This window comes from Micromys minutus (genome assembly GCF_963924665.1).
Source record: "Micromys minutus genome assembly, chromosome: 3".
Lineage (NCBI taxonomy): Eukaryota > Metazoa > Chordata > Mammalia > Rodentia > Muridae > Micromys > Micromys minutus.
In genome coordinates, this window is record NC_137972.1 from 13,268,693 (window position 1) to 13,291,812 (window position 23,120).

General features: G+C 46.1%; 1 protein-coding gene across 1 annotated transcript; it reads right to left on the minus strand.

Annotated features, from left to right (window-relative positions):
* Nucleotides 1-542: 542 nt before the first annotated feature.
* Nucleotides 543-12,560, minus strand: DDX47 (DEAD-box helicase 47). Its single transcript, XM_080914021.1, has 12 exons — nt 12,466-12,560; nt 11,777-11,870; nt 9,253-9,441; nt 8,982-9,053; nt 8,690-8,808; nt 8,021-8,092; nt 7,431-7,547; nt 6,293-6,439; nt 5,349-5,486; nt 3,886-3,956; nt 2,421-2,550; nt 543-1,264 (listed from the first exon to the last, which is right to left on the minus strand). Exons 1-12 carry the CDS (start codon nt 12,550-12,552, stop codon nt 1,133-1,135), a joined length of 1,368 nt encoding a protein of 455 aa, XP_080770147.1. The 5' UTR covers nt 12,553-12,560; the 3' UTR covers nt 543-1,132.
* Between the last annotated feature and the right edge of the window lie 10,560 nt (nt 12,561-23,120).

A 23,120-nucleotide genomic window follows, 5' to 3' on the forward strand; every position in this document is an offset into this window, starting at 1 on the left:
GTCCACCATCGGCCATAATAGAGTTACCACCAAAGCCACCTTGGAGAAGCCTATCATGAAAACATGACTAGTAGAAAGTGAACCCCAAGGGTGCCCAACTCTAACAAGTGCTCACAAGCATGGCCCTCCCCGCTTCCTTGGATTGTCCGGCTCCTCTGACTCATGGCGTACTCCAATGCACCATGAACAGCAATAAAATGCAGAGCAGGGCTACTGCGTTGGAAGGACAACAGAGTCCTAGCCGACAGGCACACGAGCCCTGGGCTTGGACTCCAGCATCACCACAGAAACCAGGCACAGTGCACACATCTGCAATCCCAGCACCTGCAAATTTCCTAGACACCCATTTAACCCAAGGAACCAGGAAACTGAATGCACTGGGGCTCTGAAGCCCTGCTCAGAAAAATGCAACTTCGCCTAAGCAGGACTTCTTCAAAGCCACCCATCATCTTGTTCTTGATCTTAACATGTTAATCAATGTCTTAATTCAATTAAAGACAACCAATTAAGCCGATATATAATCACACTGACAGGTCCCTGTCAACAGTATATACAAAGCCTTTAATAGCAAGTTCTCCAAATAATTTGAGTACTGCTCTTCTAAAGGACCTGAATGTGATTCTCAACATCCACACTGGTGACTCAAAACCGCCTGTAACTCCAGCCCCATGGGAAGCCAACTCCTCTGACCTCTGGCACCTGCATAAATGTGCATACACACAGACACACACACACAGAGATAACAAAAATACATCTTTAAAAATAATAATTAATGATCCACATCAGGCTGAATGTCGGCTGAGATACAGTGGCTTACAGCCATTCTGAAAAAGCTATACAGTGAACACCGATGCTGGCTACTCTTCAGCCAGGCCTTGACTGTAGGTGGAAAGACAGAGGTGGAGCTAAAGAGGAATGGCACTTGTGTCCCAGGGAAGGAATGCAATCTGAAGAGTCGTTAGCCCTGTGTCAACACTGAACGGTGTCCCACTGCCACGACACTCCAATCCTCAGAGAGAACAAGCTCCCAGCTGACCGAGCCGTCTCTGGACAGAATCCCAGCACTCCTGGAGGGGCGCTCACTGCCTTCTTCCATCTCTTCACAGCTGGGAGCAGAAGTCTTTCTAAAGCACTAGCGGCCTTTCCGCTTCTTCATTTTCCCCCCAGCCACCTTGTTTCTCACACCAATAGCGCCTTCAGTATCATCATCATCTCCTGCGTCCTCTCGCTTGCGTTTCTTCTTTTCTCCATGTTCCCTTAACTCCTGCAAGGCAGCAAACAGGATGTGACTGAACCTGAGTTCATAGCATCCCCCGCACCCTGTCTTCAGGTCAGAGGATACCGGCAAAGGCTAAGAATCAGCTCCAAAAGCTGACCCGATACACAGAGACCAAAGCAGGAGAGTGAAGTAAGACTGGCACAGATGTGGTCACATGACCTGCTTCAGCTTTTCTAGGGGCCAATCAGGCATCCTGTACAAAATCAAACTCTGATTGTATATGTACTCCTTGGTCAACTTCACTTCTAGAAGTTTCCTTTAAGAAAATAAGCCAAGGTACACATACTAAGATATTCAACACAGCCCTAGTTAAAGTGGAGAAAACAAACCCTCACCCATGTAAAGCATGTTACATGCATGTGACATAGCTGTCCATGAATGATTACAAGTGCTGGTCATGGTGGTGCACAGCTGTAATCCCAGCACTTGGAAGGCTGAAGCAAGAGGCTGGACATGAGTTCAAGGGCAACCTGGGCTACACAGTAAGTGCAAGGCCAGTCTGAGCTACACAGCAAAACCTAGCCTCAAAAATCTAATAGCAAAGACCTCACATGGTGGACAGGGGGGTAAAACTGGGAAAGAAAATCCCATGGGTTTACACTTGGTGAAACACAAAAATGACAGTCACATACAGTTAGGTAGGCTCTGACTATGGCTAAAACAAGAGCAAAGCATAGGCAAGGCTCTCAGTGGTTCTCCCTAGGGCCTGGCTCACCTCTTCGGCTGCTATTTTAATCCTTTCTACACCTTGTGAAATTTTCCCCCGGCACAGATTTGGCCTAAAACTCAGTGATGCCTCTGACTCAACTTCAAAAGTGATCATCAGTATATGCCATTATAGTTAACTACAGGTACCACTTGTGTGCGTGTGCATGTGTGTGTCCATTTCTGGGTGTGTGCACATGCAGGTCAAAGGGCAACTGCCTATCATTCTTCAGGCGACATCTACCTTTCTTCCCCACCACAGATAGCAATTTGATAAACAAAAACTCACACATAAATTCCATGTGGACAGAAAACCAAAGCAAGTCTGTATCTCAGTTATTAAAAAACCAACAAAGACAAAGTTCCTCCACACTTTAGAGTTCTCTCCAGGAAGGACATGCACTTCCAGAGGCTGCTGAAAGCTGATGCAACGTACCATTCGGGCAAATCTCTGGGCTTCGTTCACACGCTCTGTGAGCATCATGACCTCCTCATCCTGCGTTGGAAAGACTGGAAGTTTCTTCCCAATTAGGTGCTCAATGCGCTGGAAGAGTTCCACATCATACCTGAGGAAGGAAAATTGACCTGGCTTTGCTGAGCTGGTAATGCCAGCGCCTTCTGCTGGCCAGTGCCATGGGATCACAGAATGTGGGCCAGTGTTAAACAACGCTGGATATGAGAGTCCTTCTCAAAACACAGCTAAGAATACAACCTTTGTGCCCGACAATTAGGAAATTGCCCACAGTATGATTTACGCACTGAAAACACTCGGTAGCCCACATTCAATCATATGCAACAGCACCAATTAGATTCGGTGAGTTATAGAAAAAAGAGGACATGAAGGGGAGAGGGTATATTTGGGGAAAATATGATCAAGATACATTATATACATGTGTGAAACTGACAAAGAATAAACTTTTAAGATAGGCTGGAGAAACAGCTTGCTACTTAAGAACACTGACTGCTCTTCTAAAGAACCACGGTTCAATTCCCAACCCCCATATGCCAGTTCATAACTGTCTCTAATCCAGACCCAGGGGATATGACCTCTGCAGGCACAAGACATGCACATAGTACAGAGTCTATGACTAGCACTGCATACACACACACAGACACAGACACAGACACACACACACACACACACACACACACACACACAGAGTCTAAGACTAGCACTGCATACACAGACACACACACAGTCTATGACTAGCACTGCATACACAGACACACACACACACAGTCTATGACTAGCACTGCATACACAGACACACACACACACACACAGTCTATGACTAGCACTGCATACATACACACACACACACACACACACACACAGTCTATGACTAGCACTGCATACACACACACACATACAGTCTATGACTAGCACTGCATACACACACACACACACAGACACACACACACACACACACACACAGAGTCTAAGACTAGCACTGCATACACAGACACACACACACACAGTCTATGACTAGCACTGCATACACAGACACACACACACACAGTCTATGACTAGCACCGCATACACAGACACACACACACACACAGTCTATGACTAGCACTGCATACATACACACACACACACACACACACACACACAGTCTATGACTAGCACTGCATACACACACACACATACACACAGTCTATGACTAGCACTGCATACACACACACACATACAGTCTATGACTAGCACTGCATACACACACACACACACACACACAGAGTCTATGACTAGCACTGCACACTGCATACACACACACACATACACACACACACACACACACACACACACACACACACACACACACACACAGAGTCTATGACTAGCACTGCACCAGGCAGAGGTCGCAGTCTCTGAGGCTCAGTCCTAGTGTTGATTTACTTACTGAGTTACAAAAGTAATGGCCTTCCCAGAGCGCCCGGCTCTCGCAGTTCGCCCCACTCGATGGATATAATCCTGGAACATAAAAGGTAAATAAAACATAAACTTCACATCACAGATAAGAAGGGATGTGTGCAAAGTCCTACAGCAAACTTCTCAAAGAAAACATATGCCTTTGGGGCTTTGGTCTGGGAAATTTGCTGAGAAATTTACTTCTTTGAGACAGGGTTTCTCTGTGTAGCCCTGGCTGTCCTGGAACTTGCTTTGTAGACCAGGCCGACCTTTAACTTACAGAAACCCACATGTCTCTGCCTCTTAAATGCTGGGACTAAAAGCGTTCAATAGCCTTCTTCGTTTTTTTAAAACATCCTCATAGCACAACATTCATCTAATGCCTGGTTTCTCTTACACAAAGACAAACCTACAATACACATCTACAGGGTTATGACAACACTGAATCAGCTGGAGAGATGGCTCAGTGGTTAGAGCATTGACTGCTCTTCCAGAGGTCCTGAGTTCAATTCCTAGCAGCCAACTGTAATAGGATCTGATGCCCTCTTCAGGTGTGCATGAAGACAGAGCATTCATACACACAAAATACATGAATAAATAGATCTAAAAAGAAAGAAACAAAGGCAGACATTAGATCTAGGGGTCCCACACAATTATCTGCACACCATGTCTCTGACCTTTAGTTCCTATTTATAGACCAGGGCTGGAAATGAATGCGCAATCTTAAGTGTTGTTGTGAATATCAAAAGACATAGCAACTTATCTGTCAGAACTTAATAAACAGCCAAGAGAAACACTGGGGCGATCCTGCCTCTCCTGGGGGACATTTGGTAATGCCTGGAACATTTTTGGTTGTCACAACTAGAAGGGTGTGAGATACTGTCTAGTAGACTCAAGGAATGCTAAGCATATTGTACACAAACAACTCCCAAGACAAAGAATCCACCAGTCCAAATGCCACCAGTGCCAGGACTGAGAAAAGCTGAGACAGTAAGCAGCAGAAGCTGTGTCTGTAAAGACATGAGCTGGCACGGTCAGCACCGTTGCCCCCGGCTGGCATGGTCAGCACCGCTGCCCCCGGCTGTGTCCAGTAACTCTCTGATGTCTTCACACTCGCATCTGCTAGTGCTGTAACAGGCATGTGCAAATGGTGAGAATCAGCCAAGAGCTTTCTCAGTCGTTACTTCTGAGACCAGGTCACACGTAGCCCAGGCTAGCTGACACTTCTTATGCCTCTGAGGATGACCTTGCAGTCCTGAGTCACCACACCCAGTGGCTTACTGCCGGGCCAGTGTTCTAGCAAATGAGCTTTAGCCCACCACTTCCTCAGCTGCTGACACCGAACTAACGGAGGATAAAGCACTGCATTATAACTAAGGAAAAACAAACAACGAAAGCACATTACTTGGCAGATAAACTTTGGAACTAGGAAGTCCAGGCTTCAGCAGAACTCACCTTTGAATGAGTCGGAATGTCAAAATTGACCACTACGTCCACATGGGGTATGTCCAGACCTCTGCTGGCAACATCAGTTGCTAGAAGAATGGACCTCGCCTTAGCCTTAAACTTATTAAGGGATCCAAGGCGCTTGCTCTGAGAAGAGGAAAAGAAACGAGAAACCTTAATTATGAAAAATGAAGAATCCTTACATTCAGGACATAGAAGACAGACAAAATAAACACAACAAGAATTTTTATTTTTTATACTTTTTCCCTTCCCTTCTAAGTCCAGGCTGGGGCTTCAAAGTCAAAACGAGTATGGAAACAACAAAAACTACTTAAGACCAGAAAATCAGCACTGCTAAAACATCCACTCAAAAGCTTACAAACCAGACACCCGCCTATGAAATGTTCTTTTGTGTATATGTATATTCACATGCATACTCCTTGCACAGTTTGCACATGAAGATGCGTGTAGAGACCAGAGGACTCTCAGTGTTGTGATAGTCTTTTTGAGACCTCTCTCCTGAGGATGGAGAGATGTCATCTTCTCTCCACAGAGATTTGGTTACTAGTACTCACAGCTCACAACTATCCACAATACAGTGAGTATTCCAGCTCACTGACCTGAAGCTCACTGGTTAAGCTAAGCTGGCTGTCACCACAGCACGTGTCACCACACCCAGCCTTGGGTGTTTCTGGGGCTCAAATTCAGGTCCTCATGTTTGCACCTTACCTGGCCTATCTCTGACCGATTCCACTCTTAGTCACTGGCTGTCTGAGAGTGAGAAAGTGAGCTTCCAGAGCAACGCACCAAAGCACATAAGGGCAGGAGTGCGCAATGAGCATGGCTGCCCATAAACCAGGAGCACGCAGTGGGCTCTGGGCCGTCTCTGCTGCACTCGCCTACCACACGGGGCTCGCCTCCTCATCCCTGCAGGTCCTGTAAAGAACTCTCACCTGACTCATCTGTCCGTGGAGGGGGATGGCAGTGAACCCGAGGTTTCTGAGGAGCAAAGCTGTTCTCTGAGTGTTGTTACAGGTGCTACAGAATATCATAAAGGAGTTGCCAGCCAATTCATTAAGAATATAAACCAGGTAGGTGTCCTAAATCACAAAACAAGACACGTAACTGATCCGGGAGAGACCACATCTATAGGACTGTCTCAATTATGCAAACCACTGGCTTTCAGCTTCTTCCCTGCTGCGCCCAGGTGTTTGGACAAGGTCTCTGTGGGGACGGGAGATCCCTGAGTGAGAGTGTGAGGCGCAGACTAAAGTCCTGAGCTGTTGTTGACAGGTGTGCTACTGACATGAAATGGCCATGAAGGTCTCCAGTACCTCAGAGCCATGGGACAGCTCGCGCTCTGTGGTCAGGCTCAGACACCCGTCAGTGTGCTGGTACTGACGGTGTGGAGAAAATGTCAAGCACAGGTTCCTCATCCAGGATGTGTGGAGCAGAGACTGCTCCCTGACAGAGGCCCACTACGGAGGATAGGCCTACTGTGTACACAATAAAGCAAACATGCTGACTTTCCCAGTCTTTCTTGGTGCAACTGTCAGAGGTCACAGCCCACCCCACCCTAGCATCTCCATGCCTGTACTCCCTGACTTCCACGTTGCCCCACTACATCAGTGCCTCACCTGTGCAGGTGTATCAAGCCTCACTGTGTAACCAAACTGGCCTCCAACTTACTGTAAGGCCCAGGCTGGCACTGAACCTACAGGGACCGTCTTGCTTCAGGTTCCCAGTGGGGATACAGGCATGCACTGCCACACCTGGCTAGCTACTGTGTGCTCTGTGGACCAGGCACCCCAGTGCAGCCCGAAGTCACACACAGCTCTGTACTCGGCAACCAAGGAAGGTCTTTCCGAAGTAGCCATGAAATAAGCAGATGCAGGGGTGGTCTGGGGAGAAACTCTACCATTCTATCAGGGCTTCTATTGCGCTTTAATGCCATGAATTCCTGGTATGTTCGCTTTATCTGTGACAAACAAGCTGGATGAACGCGCAGCCCTCAGCTGGTCAAGAGCTGGCACATTCTAAGATGCTTTGGTGAGGACAGGAATGGCAGCGATGACAAAGTCAACACTTTACCTTGAATTTGGAGGGGATAAAAAGGTAATACTGCTGCAGTTTCTCAACAGTCTGGTACTTAGAGGAAACAGCACATTTCACAGGGTTCTTGAGAGCTGCACGCTGAAGTTTTTGCACCTAAAAGAAAAAAAAAAAAAAAAAAAAGCAGAACAGCACATTAATTCCTAAATGCTCAATGTTCTTACTTTGTGTTTTCACTATCGTTCTAATCCATAGTTGGGGGGGGGGGGGGTGGACACACACGCTACACATTAAACCCAGGACCTCACCCAAGTTCAACAACAGACTTTACTATCAGCTACATCTCCAACACTAGTTTTACTTTCTACTTTGAGGCAGGGTCTCACTAATGTGCCCAGGCTGGCCTTGAACTTACTTTGCGGTCCGCACAGATCTTAAACTTGTGATCCTCCTGCCTCAGTCTCCCAAATAGTTGGGATACTCCTATATCAATTCCTTTAAAAAATGTATTTTTGTTTTTGGATTTCTGGGGTGGGTTTAACCATACGGACCAGCCTGGCCTGAAGCAGATCGTTTGTTCGTTCGTGTGTCGATTCTTAAAGAAAAAGCAGGGTCCAAGCAACGCTCACCTTCTTGGTCATGGTAGCAGAAAAGAGAAATGTTTTCCGATCTCGGGGAATCACTTTGAGGATCTTGTCAACCTGGAGCACACAGGGAAGAATGCCGGTGACATTTAGACTAGCTGTCTATAGATTCTCTGCATAGTAATGGGGGCACCAGGCGATCAGATAGGACTGAGAAACCAAACCTTGGAGGTTTATGGACTTAAAATGCAATTCAACTTTTCAGCTAGAATTTACCGAATATTAACACTTTGAAACTAAGCTAGACGTTATGCTTTTTAAATGCATTTCAAAGAAAAGAACAATTAAAAGTTAATGAAACGGGAGCTGCAGGGTTGATGCCTCACCTCTCAGGTCAGCCAGGCCACGGTCAAAAGGTGAGACGCGCCGACACCACAGAGAAACAGAGGACATGCCTCTGCTCTCCCTGAGGCCAACATGATGCTCTAGAGAAACAGGTGCCCAAGGAACCAGAGAGAGGACCAGAGAAGCTCTAGGGACACTGCTGTTAAAACTCACCTCTAGGCACAGAGGCGCATGCCTTTAATCCCAGCACTCAGGAGGCAGAGACATGTAGATCTCTGTGAGTTCAAGCCCAGCCTAGTCCAGGACAGCCAGGGCTGTTAGAGAAAAACCCTATCTCAAAAAATGAACAAACAAACAAAAAGAACTCACCTCTGTCTCAAAATCCATGTTCAGTATCCGGTCTGCTTCATCCATGACCAAGTACTTAAGAGCTCTTAAGTTGAAGCCTTTGGTATTTTCCAAGTGGTCAATCAGTCGGCCAGGAGTAGCTACCAAGAAGGGTTGAGGAGAAAGGACCCAAGGGTAAGAAAGCGATCTTCCCAGAAGAATGACACAGAAGACTTAAGCAGGGTCACAGGTCCACTCCCCAGGTGCCACCCAACATGGAAGATGTTCTCCAACCCATCAGTCATGGTGGCATTTACCTGTGTCAGTGACTCACCTATTACTATATGCGGTTTTTTGGCCAACGCTAGTGACTGAGACATTGAATCAATACCACCAACGATGACAGCTACAGAAACAAAGCAAACACAGAACTCCTCACTGAGCACCTTCAAAGCCAATGTTTGACTTCTACTTACATTTGTCCACCCACCCCGAAGGCTAAACCACAACACCAGCTCCTCAGGTCAGTACTGTGCTAACAGTGCCTCCCGCTCTCTTCCCCACTTGTGACGGCACTCACGGCTCTGCCCTGCCTAGACACGTACCACACTGCACTCCAATAGATGACCCCAGGGCCTCGAACTGTTCGGAGATCTGAAAGGCCAACTCTCGAGTAGGGGTGAGGACCAGGGCAAACAAACGCTGGGGGGTCTCCAGCAGTGCATTCAGAATGGGCAAAGCAAAGGCACCTGTTTTTCCAGATCCTGTTTCTGCCAACCCAATAATATCGCGACCTGGAAGCAAAAAACAAAGCTCTTATACAAAGAAATGCACTCCGAGCTCCTTCAAAGCTTTCTGTGCTGAACCAATGCTGGGCACAGGGTCTCCCTAGTGAGTTGGAAACTGAATAAACAAAGAGGATACGGCCTCTACCCTAGAGAAGCTAAAATTCGGTAACAGGACAAATGCAAAAGTATGTTTAAGCCAGGCAGGTGGTGGCCTATGCCTTTAATCCCAGCACTAAGGAGGAAGAGGCAGGCAGATCTCTAAGTTCAAGGATAGCCTGGTCTACAGAGTGGGTTCTAAGACAGCCAGGGCCACACAGAGAAACCCTGTCTCAAACAAAACAAAAAAATTTAACTTAAAGCTAATTAAAAAAAAAATGTTATGTAGATTTTTTTTCTCTGTGTGCATATGTGTGTGTTTCCATGTGTAACTGTGACAAGTCAGAGGACTGACTGTAGGAGTCAGTTCTCTACTTCTACCATGTGGACCCCAGAAATCAAACTCAGGTCATGACTTCTAACAGCAGGAGCCTTTAACCACTGAGCCATCTTACCAACACCAACGTTTCACTTGGTAAGACCCTTAATGCAGACCCCCTAGGAAAGTATAACAAGTACATAAAGGGGAATGCCAGGCTAACAGAGATCTACAAGTTCTGTGTGGAGGTTAGCAAAGAAGATAGGCCAGCCATTCCTGCATGAGGACAGAGGGCTGGGGCTCTAAGAAACAGCGCAGGACGGAAAGATATGAACTCCACCTGGGCTGAATGTGAAGGAATGAGGCTAGGAAGGAGCTCAGAAACCCCCAACACGTTTTGATAAACAGGGAATTTCACAAGTGATGTCATTCTTCAGGATAAACCGGGATGAGGCACATGCACGTGATGGAGCACACCTGGAGTCCCACCAACATGGGAGGCGTGACGACAGAGCACTGGGGCCCAGGAGTTTGAAGCCAGCCAGGACACTACAGCCAGGACCCGTCTCACACATTAAAGTGAACAACTACTGGTTGAAAGGCATGTGGTGGGTGACAGACAAATTTTAGTATGGGAAACTGAAAAAGCCAAAACTGGAGATCAGACTATAGAAAAATCAATTCTGAGAGAAGCTAAGGATTCTGGATACAGAGAACTTCAGGTTTAGAAAGAGATAACTACAAGCTGACAGGAGATACTTATGCCAGCAGGCCTTGAGCTCACCTTCCTAAAGAACAGTGTCATGAAATGTCCCCGACTGCCCTAACTACCGTGACCCATGAGTGTTTTCACAGCCCCGTTTCCCCCCTCACACAAAAGCATGCACACTAGCAATGCAGACATAGAAACTATGAATTTCTGCTTGGTTTGCACTCCTGAGGGCCATACACACCAGAGTTACAATCTATGAGGGGTATTTCCCACATTTGAAAACTCTTTTTGTTTGTTTGCTTTGGGGTTTTTTTTGTTTTGTTTTGTTTTGTTTTTTTGAGATAGGGCTTCTCTGTGTAGTCCTGGCTGTTCTGGAACTCTCACTCTGTAGACCAGGATAACCTTAATTTTAGAAATCTGCTAACCCCTCCTGAGTGCTGGGATTAAAAGCATGTACCACCATCACCTGGTTTTACACCTGAAAATTCTAACTCAGTAGGTCCAAGTCGTTTTAGAATGAGGAGAAAGAGGATGATGATAGAATCATTATTTAGAAAGCAAAAGGGAACAACAGTAGCTAGAGAGACAGGCTAGTAAAATACTGTGTTGAAATGAAAATATGACAGCTTCAAGATCGGCGCGACCAAGGGCGTCCAAAGCTACAGAATGAGTATGATGAATTTTTATCTGGGTTTTTTTTCTTGGGGGGGGGGGTAGGGGAGCTGTTTTTCAAGATAGTGTTTTCCTGTATAAATGTCATGGCGGCCCTAGAACTTGCTTAGTAGACTAGGCTAGCCCCAAACTCTCAGAAATCCGCCTGTCTCTGCAGATGTTAATGCTGGGATTAAAGGTGTGCACCACCATACCCAGCTGTATGAATTCTTAATTCCCATTTCTTAATAACTTAGTCAGGATCTGCAGTGTAAAATCAGACCGAGGCGTTCTAGGAGGTTAAAACTGTCATCCCTGCACTCGATAACATGTGTCTGGCACCACCATCACACCTGGCTTTACTTATTTATTTGAGGTAGTCTTGCAGCTACCCTCCTGTCTCTGACTCCTGGATGTTAAGAACACGAGTAGTCCTGTCACACCCAGGGAGAGATTATGTCACTGTTTCACTTGAAATGTGCCAGCATTAGCTCTTAAAAGTGATACAAAAACTGAGTATAATGTACACTTTATACTAACCTGTATATTTAACTCCAACCTACCTTGCAAGGCCAAAGGAATAGCTTCGGTCTGGATCTTGGTGGGCTTTGCCCATCCCAACTGATCACAGGCTTCACACAATACATCCGTCACACCCTTTGGATTCAGAAAACCATGCATTAGCTAAAAATACATCCTTGATTCCCTCTGTTTTAAATGCTTTTATCAGAACCATACTACTGGTGATGGTGCTATATAATCCTTTACACTTTACATAATTGTACATCTCAGAACCTGCTTTATATGAACACGTCGGGACAGCTCCTAGAGACAATTTCTATTCACCAGGGACTGTGTCAACTGCTTTACATGTACTATCTCATTTAACACGTCAAGCCAGTTCTGACAAGTGACTAGCTATTTTCGCACCAAGTTTACACGTGTATAAAGTGAGGCACAGACCGTAACAACTTGTCCCTTATAACGAGCTCATGCGTGACCCTAGATAACAGACGGCTCTACACTAACTGGGGAGAAAAGCAAATAGGGGCTCTCAGGATTCAGCAGCATCCTACAAGGCAAATGCACCCGAGGGAGCGTGAAGACCCCCAGTTTCTAACAGCCTGAAGAAAGTTCAAGCTAGGCCCCAAGGTGTTTTTATACACTACAGGCCGGGACATAAGATATCCAAACCCTGGGTGAACCTAACGCCAACATTCCAAAATAAATAACCAGCATCACCCATTCTCACCAGGTCTTTAAATGTTTTCGTTTCCTCCTCTTCTGCAGCCGACTGAAGGGCTTCAGTAGGGGAATCGGGTTCCTCGTCTGCCGCCATCTTGCTCGTGGACTTCGGAAGTGATGTGGAGGCGCAAGGCATGCTGGGAAATGTAGGAAATTACTTTCCTAGAGTGTAGGTTCTGAACGCCTCCTGCTGGCTGGTCTGGGCTTTGCAGCGCCGGAGCTTTGAAGAACAGTAATGGCTCTTCTGGAACTGAAGAAATGACTGATGACCTGCCCATCCCTTTCTGCTGCTCTTTGAGTATCTGCCCAATTTTTTTAAATTGGTTTTTTGAGGCAGGATATTATTCCGCAGCTTAGGTTTCCCAGAGCCTTGTCTGTCTTCCCTTTGGCTTACCGCTTTTCTAACTATAGAAATGTAAACACGTGGATATCACAATACTATTTATTCACTACTTCTTACATTTAATAAACTTACATAAAAATAGGGGAGCAAATCCTTGGGGGTTGTCAGAATTGCTGCACAGTTGGGAAGGTGTCTCTGAGGCAGTGATACTCGAGCTGGGACCTTAACAATAGCAGAAAGGCCATTCTGAGTTCAGGGAACAACTATTCAAAACTGGCTGACCTGTGCATACAAAATTCCTCAGACCAGTGAGGTGTCTGAACAGCCACCACTCAAGCTAGTGAGGTACAATGTATGTTGCATGCCCTGTGCCTGCAAGGGTACCCCAGTGGGGAGGCGCTGGAGTTCTCAATGTGAGGGAAAGTCAAAGCAACAGTTTCTGAAAGTAGGGCACTAGAGAGGATCTGGCATCCCTCTCTCTGTGGTATCCCTTTCTCCGGCAAAGTGTGTTGTCAAAGGGTGTACAGTGCTCGTTGAACACACCCTAAGTGTATTTAGGGCTCCAGGTTCTGAGGCTGTGGAAAAGGCCTAGATTTAAAATACACAACTAGGGTTGGGAGTGGTGGCCCGTGCCTTTAATCACGTCACTGAGTAGACAGAGGCAGATGGATTTCCATGAGGCACACTCCCTTAATCACAGAGCTTGGGAGGCAGAGGCAGGCAAATCTCTGAGTTTAAAGCCATCCCGATCTACAGAGTAAGTCCTGGGAAAGCCAGGGCTGAACAGAGAAACCCTGTCTAGAAAAAAACAAACAAACAAAACACAACAACAACAAAAAAAATGCTCTCACCCACCATGATGCTGGTCTACGGGAAAGAAACTGAGAAAGTCTCAGAGACAAGACTTACAAGAGAAGGTCTTTGTTTCCCTGGTTCTAGAGACAAAATGGATGCTACGTGAGCACTGTAAGAAAGTATGCGCTGCCTCAGTGAAGTGAAACTCAGCAAAACGTTGGGAACCACGCGCCACAGGGATTTCTCTGACTGATTATCAGTGGTTCTCAACCTTCCCAATGGTGCAACCCTTTAATATAGTTCCTCATGTTGTGGAGACATCAAACCGTAAAATCCTTTTGTTGCTACTTCATAGCTATAGTTTCGCTACTGTTAGGAATTGTAAATATCTGATGTGCAGATTATCTGAAATGTGACCCCGGAGAGAGGGTCGTTCAACCCCAGAGGCATATGGGTTGAGAACCACTTCTTTGGAAAGTGGATTTTTTTCCCCCACACATTCCTGAAGAGTAGGCTATGTCCTTTGGCTTAGTTTGCTTTTATTTCACTCCAAGTTAAAAGAAAGGAGAAACACCCCTCCAGTATAAAACAGGCTGGCCCAACACGGATTCTACCAGGCAGTCACAGAACATGGCTAGCTGACTGTTCTGGCTCTCTATTTTGACCTTCCTGTGACTACCTGCTATGTATTTTATTTTATGTTATCTTATTCAGCATCTCACGTAGCCCGGGATGCTGTGCCTCAAATTCCCTGTGTATCGTAGGCTGACCTTGATCTTCCTGCCTCCACTTTCTAGAGGCAGGAAGGACAAGCATGTACCACCATGTCTGGGAACTAGGCTGTTTAAAGTGTCCCTGTAAGAACACACTCTTTAGAAGAAGGAGTTGACTCATCCTGAGAATGTCCTGCCACCACTATAGTGAGGTCCTTTCTGCTTCTTGTCTGCTGTTATACAGACCCCCTAAGGAAGTCATTCTTCTTACTTCACCAGTGAAGAACTTGGGTGCCACAGGAAAGAGAGCTGTGTCCAGGATCATGAAGCAATGTGACAAGAACTAAGCCCAGAATCCAACCTGCTTAAGGTCCAGACACATGACCTTACTTTTATTCTCTGTGTCTGTGTCTGTCTCTGTCTGTCTGTCTGTCTGTCTGTCTGTCTGTCTCTCTCTCTCTCTCTCTCTCTCTCTCTCTCTCTGTGTGTGTGTGTGTGTCTGTGTGTGTCTGTCTGTCTGTCTGCTCCTCTATCTCTAGGTAGCTCTAGCTGTCCTAAAACTCACTCTAGTGCTAGGATCAAAGGCTGTCACACTGGACAGCAGTAAGTTTTCTGAAGTCATCTTGGCCTTATCAAGAGCAGCTCCCGCCTGCACAGCTGCACTCAGGATTCTACTAAGCAAATTCTTCTCCACAAATCGAGAGGGAGCCATGGAAGCCGCTACATTTCCCCTGGATGGACTTGGATCCCCTCCAAAAGGACAGAATGGGGAAAGTGAGAAGAGGGCAGACGAGGGACCGGAGAGGCCAGAGGAACAAGTAGACAGGCTGTAAACTTAGATGCCACACCAAAAGGTTCCCAACTTTCAAGTCACAGAAAAGGAAAGGAGCACCTGTGAAATGTTTGAGAACTGGCTGCTGCCTTCTTATAACACCTGTGAGTATGAGAAGCTGGGTCTGTGGCCTCACACGTGGGTAAAACAAGCTTTTCTAGGCTCACCCTCCCTAACCCTCTCACCTGGCCCCTGACACCCCTCAACACCCCCCCTCCCAGCTAATACTGACTGCAGCTTTAAGGGAACTGATTTACACCATGTGCTTGCTGTTGATAAAACTTCATGTCCATGCCTGTATTCCAAGCTCTTGAGAGGCAGCGGAAGAAAGATTGTGAGTTCAAGGTTAGCCTATATATATAGAGAGAGACTCTGTCTCAAAAAAAAAAAAAAATAAACTGGGCATGGTAGTGCCTGCTTTTAATATCATGGCTCGGGAGGCAGAGGCAGATAGAGCTCTGAGTTCAAGGCCAGCCTGGTCTGTAGAGAGAGTTTCAGAAATGCCAGGAATACATAGCATAACCCTGTATGTGTGGGGGTGGGGGGACCTCTCCATTTGAGCCAGGCAAGGATTCTTTTTGTCTATTCTTGGATAATCAGACACAGGCTATTTATAAGACTTCCTCAAGGCCCCTAGGGCCATATGGCAAGCAGTGACAACAGCATCTCGGTGGCTCTATTCCCTGGCCTGTGCCCTGAAGGCAAGCTTCAGCTAGCACTCACCCTGGGACAGCGATTTTGTTGAACTACGGGGATGACCACAGATGTGTTCCAAAGAGCAAAGCCCATGTCAGCCCACAGAGAGAGTCCAGTGCCTTCCCATAGGCCTGGAGCAGCTTGCATATTTATATTCTGGTCACGGAAACAGCAGGGACCCACTCTAGTAACAGCCCCGTCATATCCTGTGTTTCCAGAACAATAAGGATGGTTAGAAAGGAAATCTAAATAAAATTCTAAAACCGACATAGGGCAAAGGCAAGCCTGAAATGATAGCTTAGTTGCAAAGGAGTCAGAATGATAGATAGTTATCTTATTCTGAAATTTTCTCATCGCTGCAGACATGTGTTTACATGGTTCCTCTGCACATATATAATATACACAATATTTAATGTTTAATATATAATAGCAAATATATTTAATATTTGAATCTGGGTATGGCAACACATGGCTGTAATCTCAGCACTCAACAGGCTGAGACAGAAGGATTACCATGAGTTCAAGCCTAGAGCCAAAATATTTTTAAAAAATTTTTTCAAAATAAATTTTCTGTTTTACAATTGTAAAAAAAAAAAAAAAAAAAAAACAAGTGTAGCATCTGACATTAGAATAGTTTCCCTGATTAGCCTGAAAGTTAATTTCTCCTACTGTTTTAAAAGACACTTAAAGCTTTTTTAGTAGGTCTAGAAAAGTAGTCCCCTCTCATCTACAGAGGGTATGTTCCAAGATCTCCCACCCCACAGTGAATGCTAGAAACCACGGGTGTAGGGGGGGTACTGAACCCTAGAGATTTTGTTTTCCTCCACGTTAAAGTTTCATTTACAAACTAAGTCTAGGAAGATGTAGGCAGTACCTAATAACAGAAGACAGCAATACAGTATAATAAAAGTTACATGGGCCAGACAATGGTGGTGTGTACCTTCAATCCCAGCACTAGAAGGCAGTGGCAGGCAAATCTCTGAGTTTAAGACCAGCCTGGTCTACAGAGCAAGTTCCAGGACAGCCAGGACTACATGAAAAACTGTCTCAAAGAACTAAAAAATTTAAAAAGATAAATAAACAAACAAACAAACAAACAAACAAATAAATTCTTTTTAAAAAGTTAGATGGATGTACTGTTCATTCTCTCTCTCCCTCCCCCTCCCCTCCTCTCTCTCTCTCTCTCTCTCTCTCTCTCTCTCTCTCTCTCTCTCTCTCTCTCTCCTCCCACTCCTCTCCTTTCCTCTCTCTCTCTCTCTCTCTCTCTCTCTCTCTCTCTCTGTATCCCATGGTGATTACGTAAGATAACTGTTGAAGAAAGACATTGTGGCTTTTCTTAGACATTCTGCAGTGTGGGACACCAAAAAAGGGGGGTCTCGAGCAGCCATAGTGAGAAGGACAGTATGCGACTTCCTCATGCAAGTCACAGTGGCATGCTTCCGGCGGCTCACTTCTGGGGTGCTCCACTTAATGTGAGGGGGCCCCAGCTGACCTTAGGAAGCTAAAGTCAGAAAAAGCAGAAAGACTCAGAAGGCTGAGGCAGGAAGGCCTGCACATAGAGAAAGGGGCGTGGCTGGGAGTGCTAAGGGTGCCGGATCTGGACAGCAGGTGCTGTGCTTTACACTAGTGTACTGGAGAAGCAGGCTAGGGTGAGGGCTGCTGAAAGCCAGCATGCTGGGCTGCTATGGCATTGTGGCACATTGGGGATTCTCGTGGACCAAAAGCCAAGGGACACGTGTTCTGGTCAAGAAGGCATACAATCTGCTCAAGTCCTGAAGTCCATTCTCCACCCTCCTCTGCCTCCCTCCCTCCCTCATTTCCTTCCTCCCTCTCTCATTCCCCACTCCCTTCTTCTGTTTCTCTCTCCCCCAGACATATTTGCTTATTTTTACACAAAGAAAGCAATTTTAACTATTTAATCATACAGGCCATGAAGAACTAAAGATTTTCAGAGTTGATCAACGTTTTGACTTTATAACTGTGAGCGCCAAAAATGGCCCTTCCCAAAGATAAGTAGGACAAACTGACAGGACTCTGCAAGGGGCCATTTCAGAAATTGCTGGAAGTCCTTTTCCAGTCCCGAGCCAAAATACATTAAATGGTTTGTTGTGAAATATAAGTCAGTTACTCTGTGATTTTAAAAACCAAGCTTTCTAACACCATATAAAGATATAGTAATATGCTTACATGCTGATGGGTGGCAATAGGAAATTAGAAGAGTGTTTCCCATATTTAAACCAACATTGCTGTTAAGAGAAGAAGACTTTGAATATGCATGGTTTGTTGGTTAGGTTTTGTTTGTTTGTTTGTTTGTTTGTTTGTATTTCAAGACAGGGTTCCTCTGTGTAGACATGGCTGTCCTGAAATTCACTCTGTAGATCAGGCTAGCCTTGAACTCAAAGATCTGCCTCCCTCTGCCTCCTGAGTGCTGGGATTAAAGTTTTGAGTCATCACTGCCTGGAATGATTTTACTGATTTAATTATATGTCCATCTGTGTATGTCAAATGCCCCTGGAGATGGAGTACAGGCAGCTGTGAACCCCATAATGTGGGTGCTAAGGACTGAACTCCAGTCCTCTGGAGGGGCAGTGTGGTGGTTCAAATATGCTTGGCCCAGGGAGTGGCCCTATTAGGAGGTACAGCCTTGTTGGAGAAAAGTGTGTCACAGCGGGGGTAGGCAATAAGACCCCCCTCCTAGCTGCCCATTTAACAGTCTTCCCCTAGCAGCCGTCAGATGAAGACATAGAACTCTCAGCTCCTCCTGCACCATGTCTGCCTGGACGCTGCCATGCTCTAGCCATGATGATAATGGACTGAACCCCTGAACCTGTAAGCCAGCCCCAATTAAATGTTGTCCTTACGAGAGTTGCCTTGGTCATGGTGTCTGTTCACAGAAATAGAAACCCTAACTAAGACAAGCAGTATGTGCTCTTAGCCCCTGAGCCATCTCTCCAGCCCATATTTTGTCTTGTTTTGTTTTTGTTTTAAATGAGCGCAGCTCCCATCTTCTTTGAGGTGTCTCAGACCACTGTTCGCTGGTGTTGTATCAGGACAGCATACACAGCACGTGGGAACTAGCAGTCAAGTGCTCTTTACTGTCCTCACTGAGGCAACCCACACAGTGTGCCATCAGAGAGAAAACACCTTTAGACTTGTGAGCTGAGGCCTGTTGTGAACGTGTATGTTAAGTCCTAATGAAGAAAGAACATGGCTGGTGTAACAGGTAGAGCAGAGAGGACAGCCCCCACGGCCTTGGGGTTGTTGTTAATAGTTATCTAATTTGTGTCTAGGGAACAAAGTTTTTTTTTTTTTTAAGCTTATTGTTGTTGCTACTGACACATGCCTTGTGATATGCCTGAGACTAGCTTCAAAGTCATGACAATCCTCCTGCCTCAACTTCCCAAGTCCTGGGATCTCAAGTAAGTACCACTACTGGCCTTTCTTCCTCCCTCTTTTCTTTCTTAATAACTATTCTCAAAAGTTACCCTCGGGCCCGAGGCCAGACATTAGGTATCCAGCACTCAACACAGAACCCATACTTTTAAAAAACATTTAGAAAGAAAATCCCTGGAGCTGGAAAGATGACTCAGCATTAAGAGAATGTATGGCTCTCTAGAGAATCCATCTTCAGTCCCCAGCACTCACATAGTGAGTGGCTCGAAACTGTCTTTAACTCCAGTCCCAAGGGCTCCAGTGCCTCCTCTGACCTCCTTGGGCACCAAGTATGGCCACAGGCACGAACATGGATGTGAGCAAAACACCCATACACATACACCCAAAAGAAAGTTTTAAAAATGCTTTGGGTTTTGTTCTTTTGAGACAGGATCTTTCTGCAAAACCTTGGCTGTCCTAGAACTCACTAGCCTGGAACTCAAAAATATCTGACTGCCTTTCCCTCCTAAGTGCCGGGAGTGTGCCAACCCCCCGTGTAAAAAACTTTTTAATAAATTAATTAATAAACCCTCATCATCTAGTACAGCAGGAAGTTGTAAAAGTCCAGATATGACAGCACAGGATTGTGAGTTTGAGATTAGCCTGGGCCACATAGTTAGACTGTGTCAAATATGCAAAAATAAATTAATAACAAAGACAATAGCAATAAGCAACTGTTAGATTTCTGTGGCAGGGTAAAGAGACCGAAGTCTGACCTTGAACAGACAGGGCTTTGTTTATTAGTACATGCAGCAAGAGGCAGTCTCTCTCCATGGGAAATTGTGGGGTCTGTGAGGGCACAAGGGTAGGAGGGGAGCTGGCTGTGCCCTTTTGTGGGGGCTGGGGTATGGGGCTCAGAAATGAAGAAATTATTGCAGCCTTAGCTCACAATTCTTTCTGCAGTCCCTCCTTCCTGAGATTGTTTGCCGGAGGCCAGACAGACTAGGTCCAGAGACTGGCTGTCTCTGCAGACATTCTTTCTGTTCTGAGCGAAGTCACCTGTAATGTCACAGGAATGCCACCAAGGCACTCTATCAGTCGTGACAAGTGAAATGAGTGATACTTGCAAGAAACATCAGATGCTAAAATGTGAGCTGTCCCAGCCTTTCCCTGAGCAGCACAAACATGTTCTCTGTGTCTTTGCAAGCTGAGACCTTCTGGTCTTTTAAACAGCACAGGCCACACAACTATGTAGGGTGTGAGAAATCCTTCACAACAGAGAGAAAGCCTTCCACCACATTAGCTCCTGCACTGGCACACTCCTCTCTTTCTCTCTCTCTCTCTCTCTCTCTCTCTCTCTCTCTCTCTCTCTGTGTGTGTGTGTGTGTGTGTGTGTGTGTGTGATCCTGACAAAAGCAACTTGAAGGAGAAGGGGTTTATTGCAGCTCACAGTTCATTGGTACAGTCCACAATGGCAGGGGAGTAAAAGAATCAGGATCTTGAAGCAGATGGTCAGATCATATCCACAATCAGAAAACAGAAAGACAACCACACTCAGCTCACTTTCTCTCTTTTATGCAGTCAGGGTCCCCTGCCCAGGGAATGGTCCCTCTCAGAGGTCCTCATCCCAGATGGTTCTAGGTTCTGTCAAGTTGCCTGATACCACTAACTATCCCAGGCAGGAGCTGAATATCTAAGTCTGGTAGACCAGGTTAAGGATTTGGAACCTCATTCTGAAGGTAGTGAAAAGCTATTGAAGATGTGTCTGAGGAGACGGCTTGGTTGCCATGGAGAATGGACCGGGGAGAGGAGGAGGAGGAAGCAGGAAGACCTACAGGCAGCATTTCAAGCAAATGATGGTGGTATGATGGGTCAGGGTGTGAACACTGGGGCTGAAGAGGAAAATGTTTAAAGGCGGCAGTGTTAGCGAAACTGTCATGATTGATTTGGGGGGGGGGGTGGGAATGAGGCTAGAAATGGATCTGTGATTCGTGGGATTCTGGCTTGGGCCGATAGAATGAACATAGCTATAAGGTGCTGGAGGAGGGGCAGAAGCGGGGCGGTGAACTAGGGAAGTCAAGTCCAGAAGGGGTGAGGACGAATCTCCCTTGTACACGTCACTGGACTCAGAATCGGCCTGTACTGGAGAAGCCGAACTGGAGCTGAGCCCAGTTAGAAAGACGGGAAAGGGGTGGGGGTGAGAAAGGAGAGGAGCTCCACCCAGACTCCTGGGTGAAGCCCCTCGTCCAAGGAGAAGTGAAGACTCCAGCTCAATGAATAACCGCTTCAGGGCTTTGTCTCTTCCTTTGTCGAACCTTCGATGTTCTAGGAATCTCCCCCAGAAAGCCTGTTTGCCGGGAAAGGACCCGTACTAAACTCCTTGGGCAACCCTAGTGGCTCCAGGTTTTGCTGTATCAGATTGTAATTCTACCCAGGACACCTCCGGGCACATTCTATAACCTCCCTTAACCCGGTGAGAACAAAGCAGGTGGAGCAAGATTCTTCGCAATCTTTTAGGCTGTAACCTGAGAGCTACCAAAAGCTTTTGGCTAGTGTTGCTACAGCTCCTTAGGATTCCCTTGAGAAGCCCATACACACAGTCTGTCTTTCTTCCTGAGCACCTCCCTCCCTCACGCATAAGCCTCTGCTAAAATATCCTCCATGAAATCTCCAAATCTGCTTCGGACCGGCTAGACCTGAAATTCTCTTTAGCACGGAAGCCATGCTTCCTGGACTCAAGGTCCCTAAATTGCTAAAGGAGCGCCTAAGGCTGCTGAGAGGGTGTCTCTGTCTCTACGCCACTTGACACCTCACTCTAAACCGTACAAGTCCTGTCCCTTGGGCATGGATTCTGAACTGAGAAGGGAGAAACGATGGGTGTGAAGGGATGGCTCAATGGGTGAAAGTTTGCTGCACAAGCATCCTCATAAAAGCTGCATGTGATGCCCAGTGGGGTTCAGGGCCCCATAGAGAGATGCTGGGAGCACTTTGGCCGGCCAGCCTCACGGAAACGACAAGCACCATTTGGGAGGTGTCTGGAGAGATGCTCAGCAGTTAAGAAGTAACCTATGCTTCTCTTGCAGAGGTCCTTCTCCAGGGGACCCAATGCCTCTGGCTTCCAAGGACACCTGCACACACACAATTAAAAACCAAATATAAGAAGCCCGAGAAATAACTCAGCAGTTAAAAGCACCTGTTCTTGTAAAACACCTGGGTTTGGTTCCCACCATACATGTGGCAGCTCATATCACTCATAATCTCAGTGCCAGGGCATATGATGCCCTCTTCTGACCTCTATGGGCACTAGGTACTCACATGATACACATTTATACATTTAGGCAAAAATGTGTTTAGATATAAAAAAATTAAAATGTGATATAATACAAATAAAACAAAAATAAAGCTTTAAAAAATAAAATTGATAGCAATAAAGGAAGATATAGAATCAGCAAGCTCCAAGTTCAGTGAGAGACACTGTCTTAAGAAAATAAAGTATTGGGCTGGAGGCTCAGCGGTAAAGAGCACTGAGTGCTCTTCCAGAAGTCCTGAGTTCAATTCCCAGCAACCACGTGGTGGCTCACAACCATGTGGAATGAGATCTGATGCCCTCATCTGGTGTGTCTGAAGACAGCTACAGTGTACTCATATATATTAAATGAATAAATGAATCTTTAAAAAAGAAAAGAAAGTATTGGGCTGGAGAGATGGTTTAGTGGTTAAGAGCACTAACTGCTCTTCCAGAGGTCCTGAGTTCAGTTCCCAGCAACCACATGGTGGCTCACAACCATCTGTAATGGGATCTGGTGCCCTCTTCTGGCCTACAGGCATACATGCAGAATGTTATATACATAATAAATAAATGAACAAGTCTTTTTTTTTTAAGTGTTGAGTGAAAGGAACTCAGTGCTGAC

Bases quoted from the DNA above. Each gene is read 5' to 3' on its own strand.
- DDX47 (XM_080914021.1), bottom strand. From the start codon at position 12,552: ATGGCGGCAGACGAGGAACCCGATTCCCCTACTGAAGCCCTTCAGTCG. The intron at 9,442-11,776 runs GTAGGTTGGAGT...TTTTGCTTCCAG, and splicing joins TATTCCTTTGGCCTTGCAAG to GTCGCGATATTATTGGGTTG. The intron at 3,957-5,348 runs GTGAGTTCTGCT...TTTATGTTCCAG, and splicing joins ACATTCCGACTCATTCAAAG to GATTATATCCATCGAGTGGG.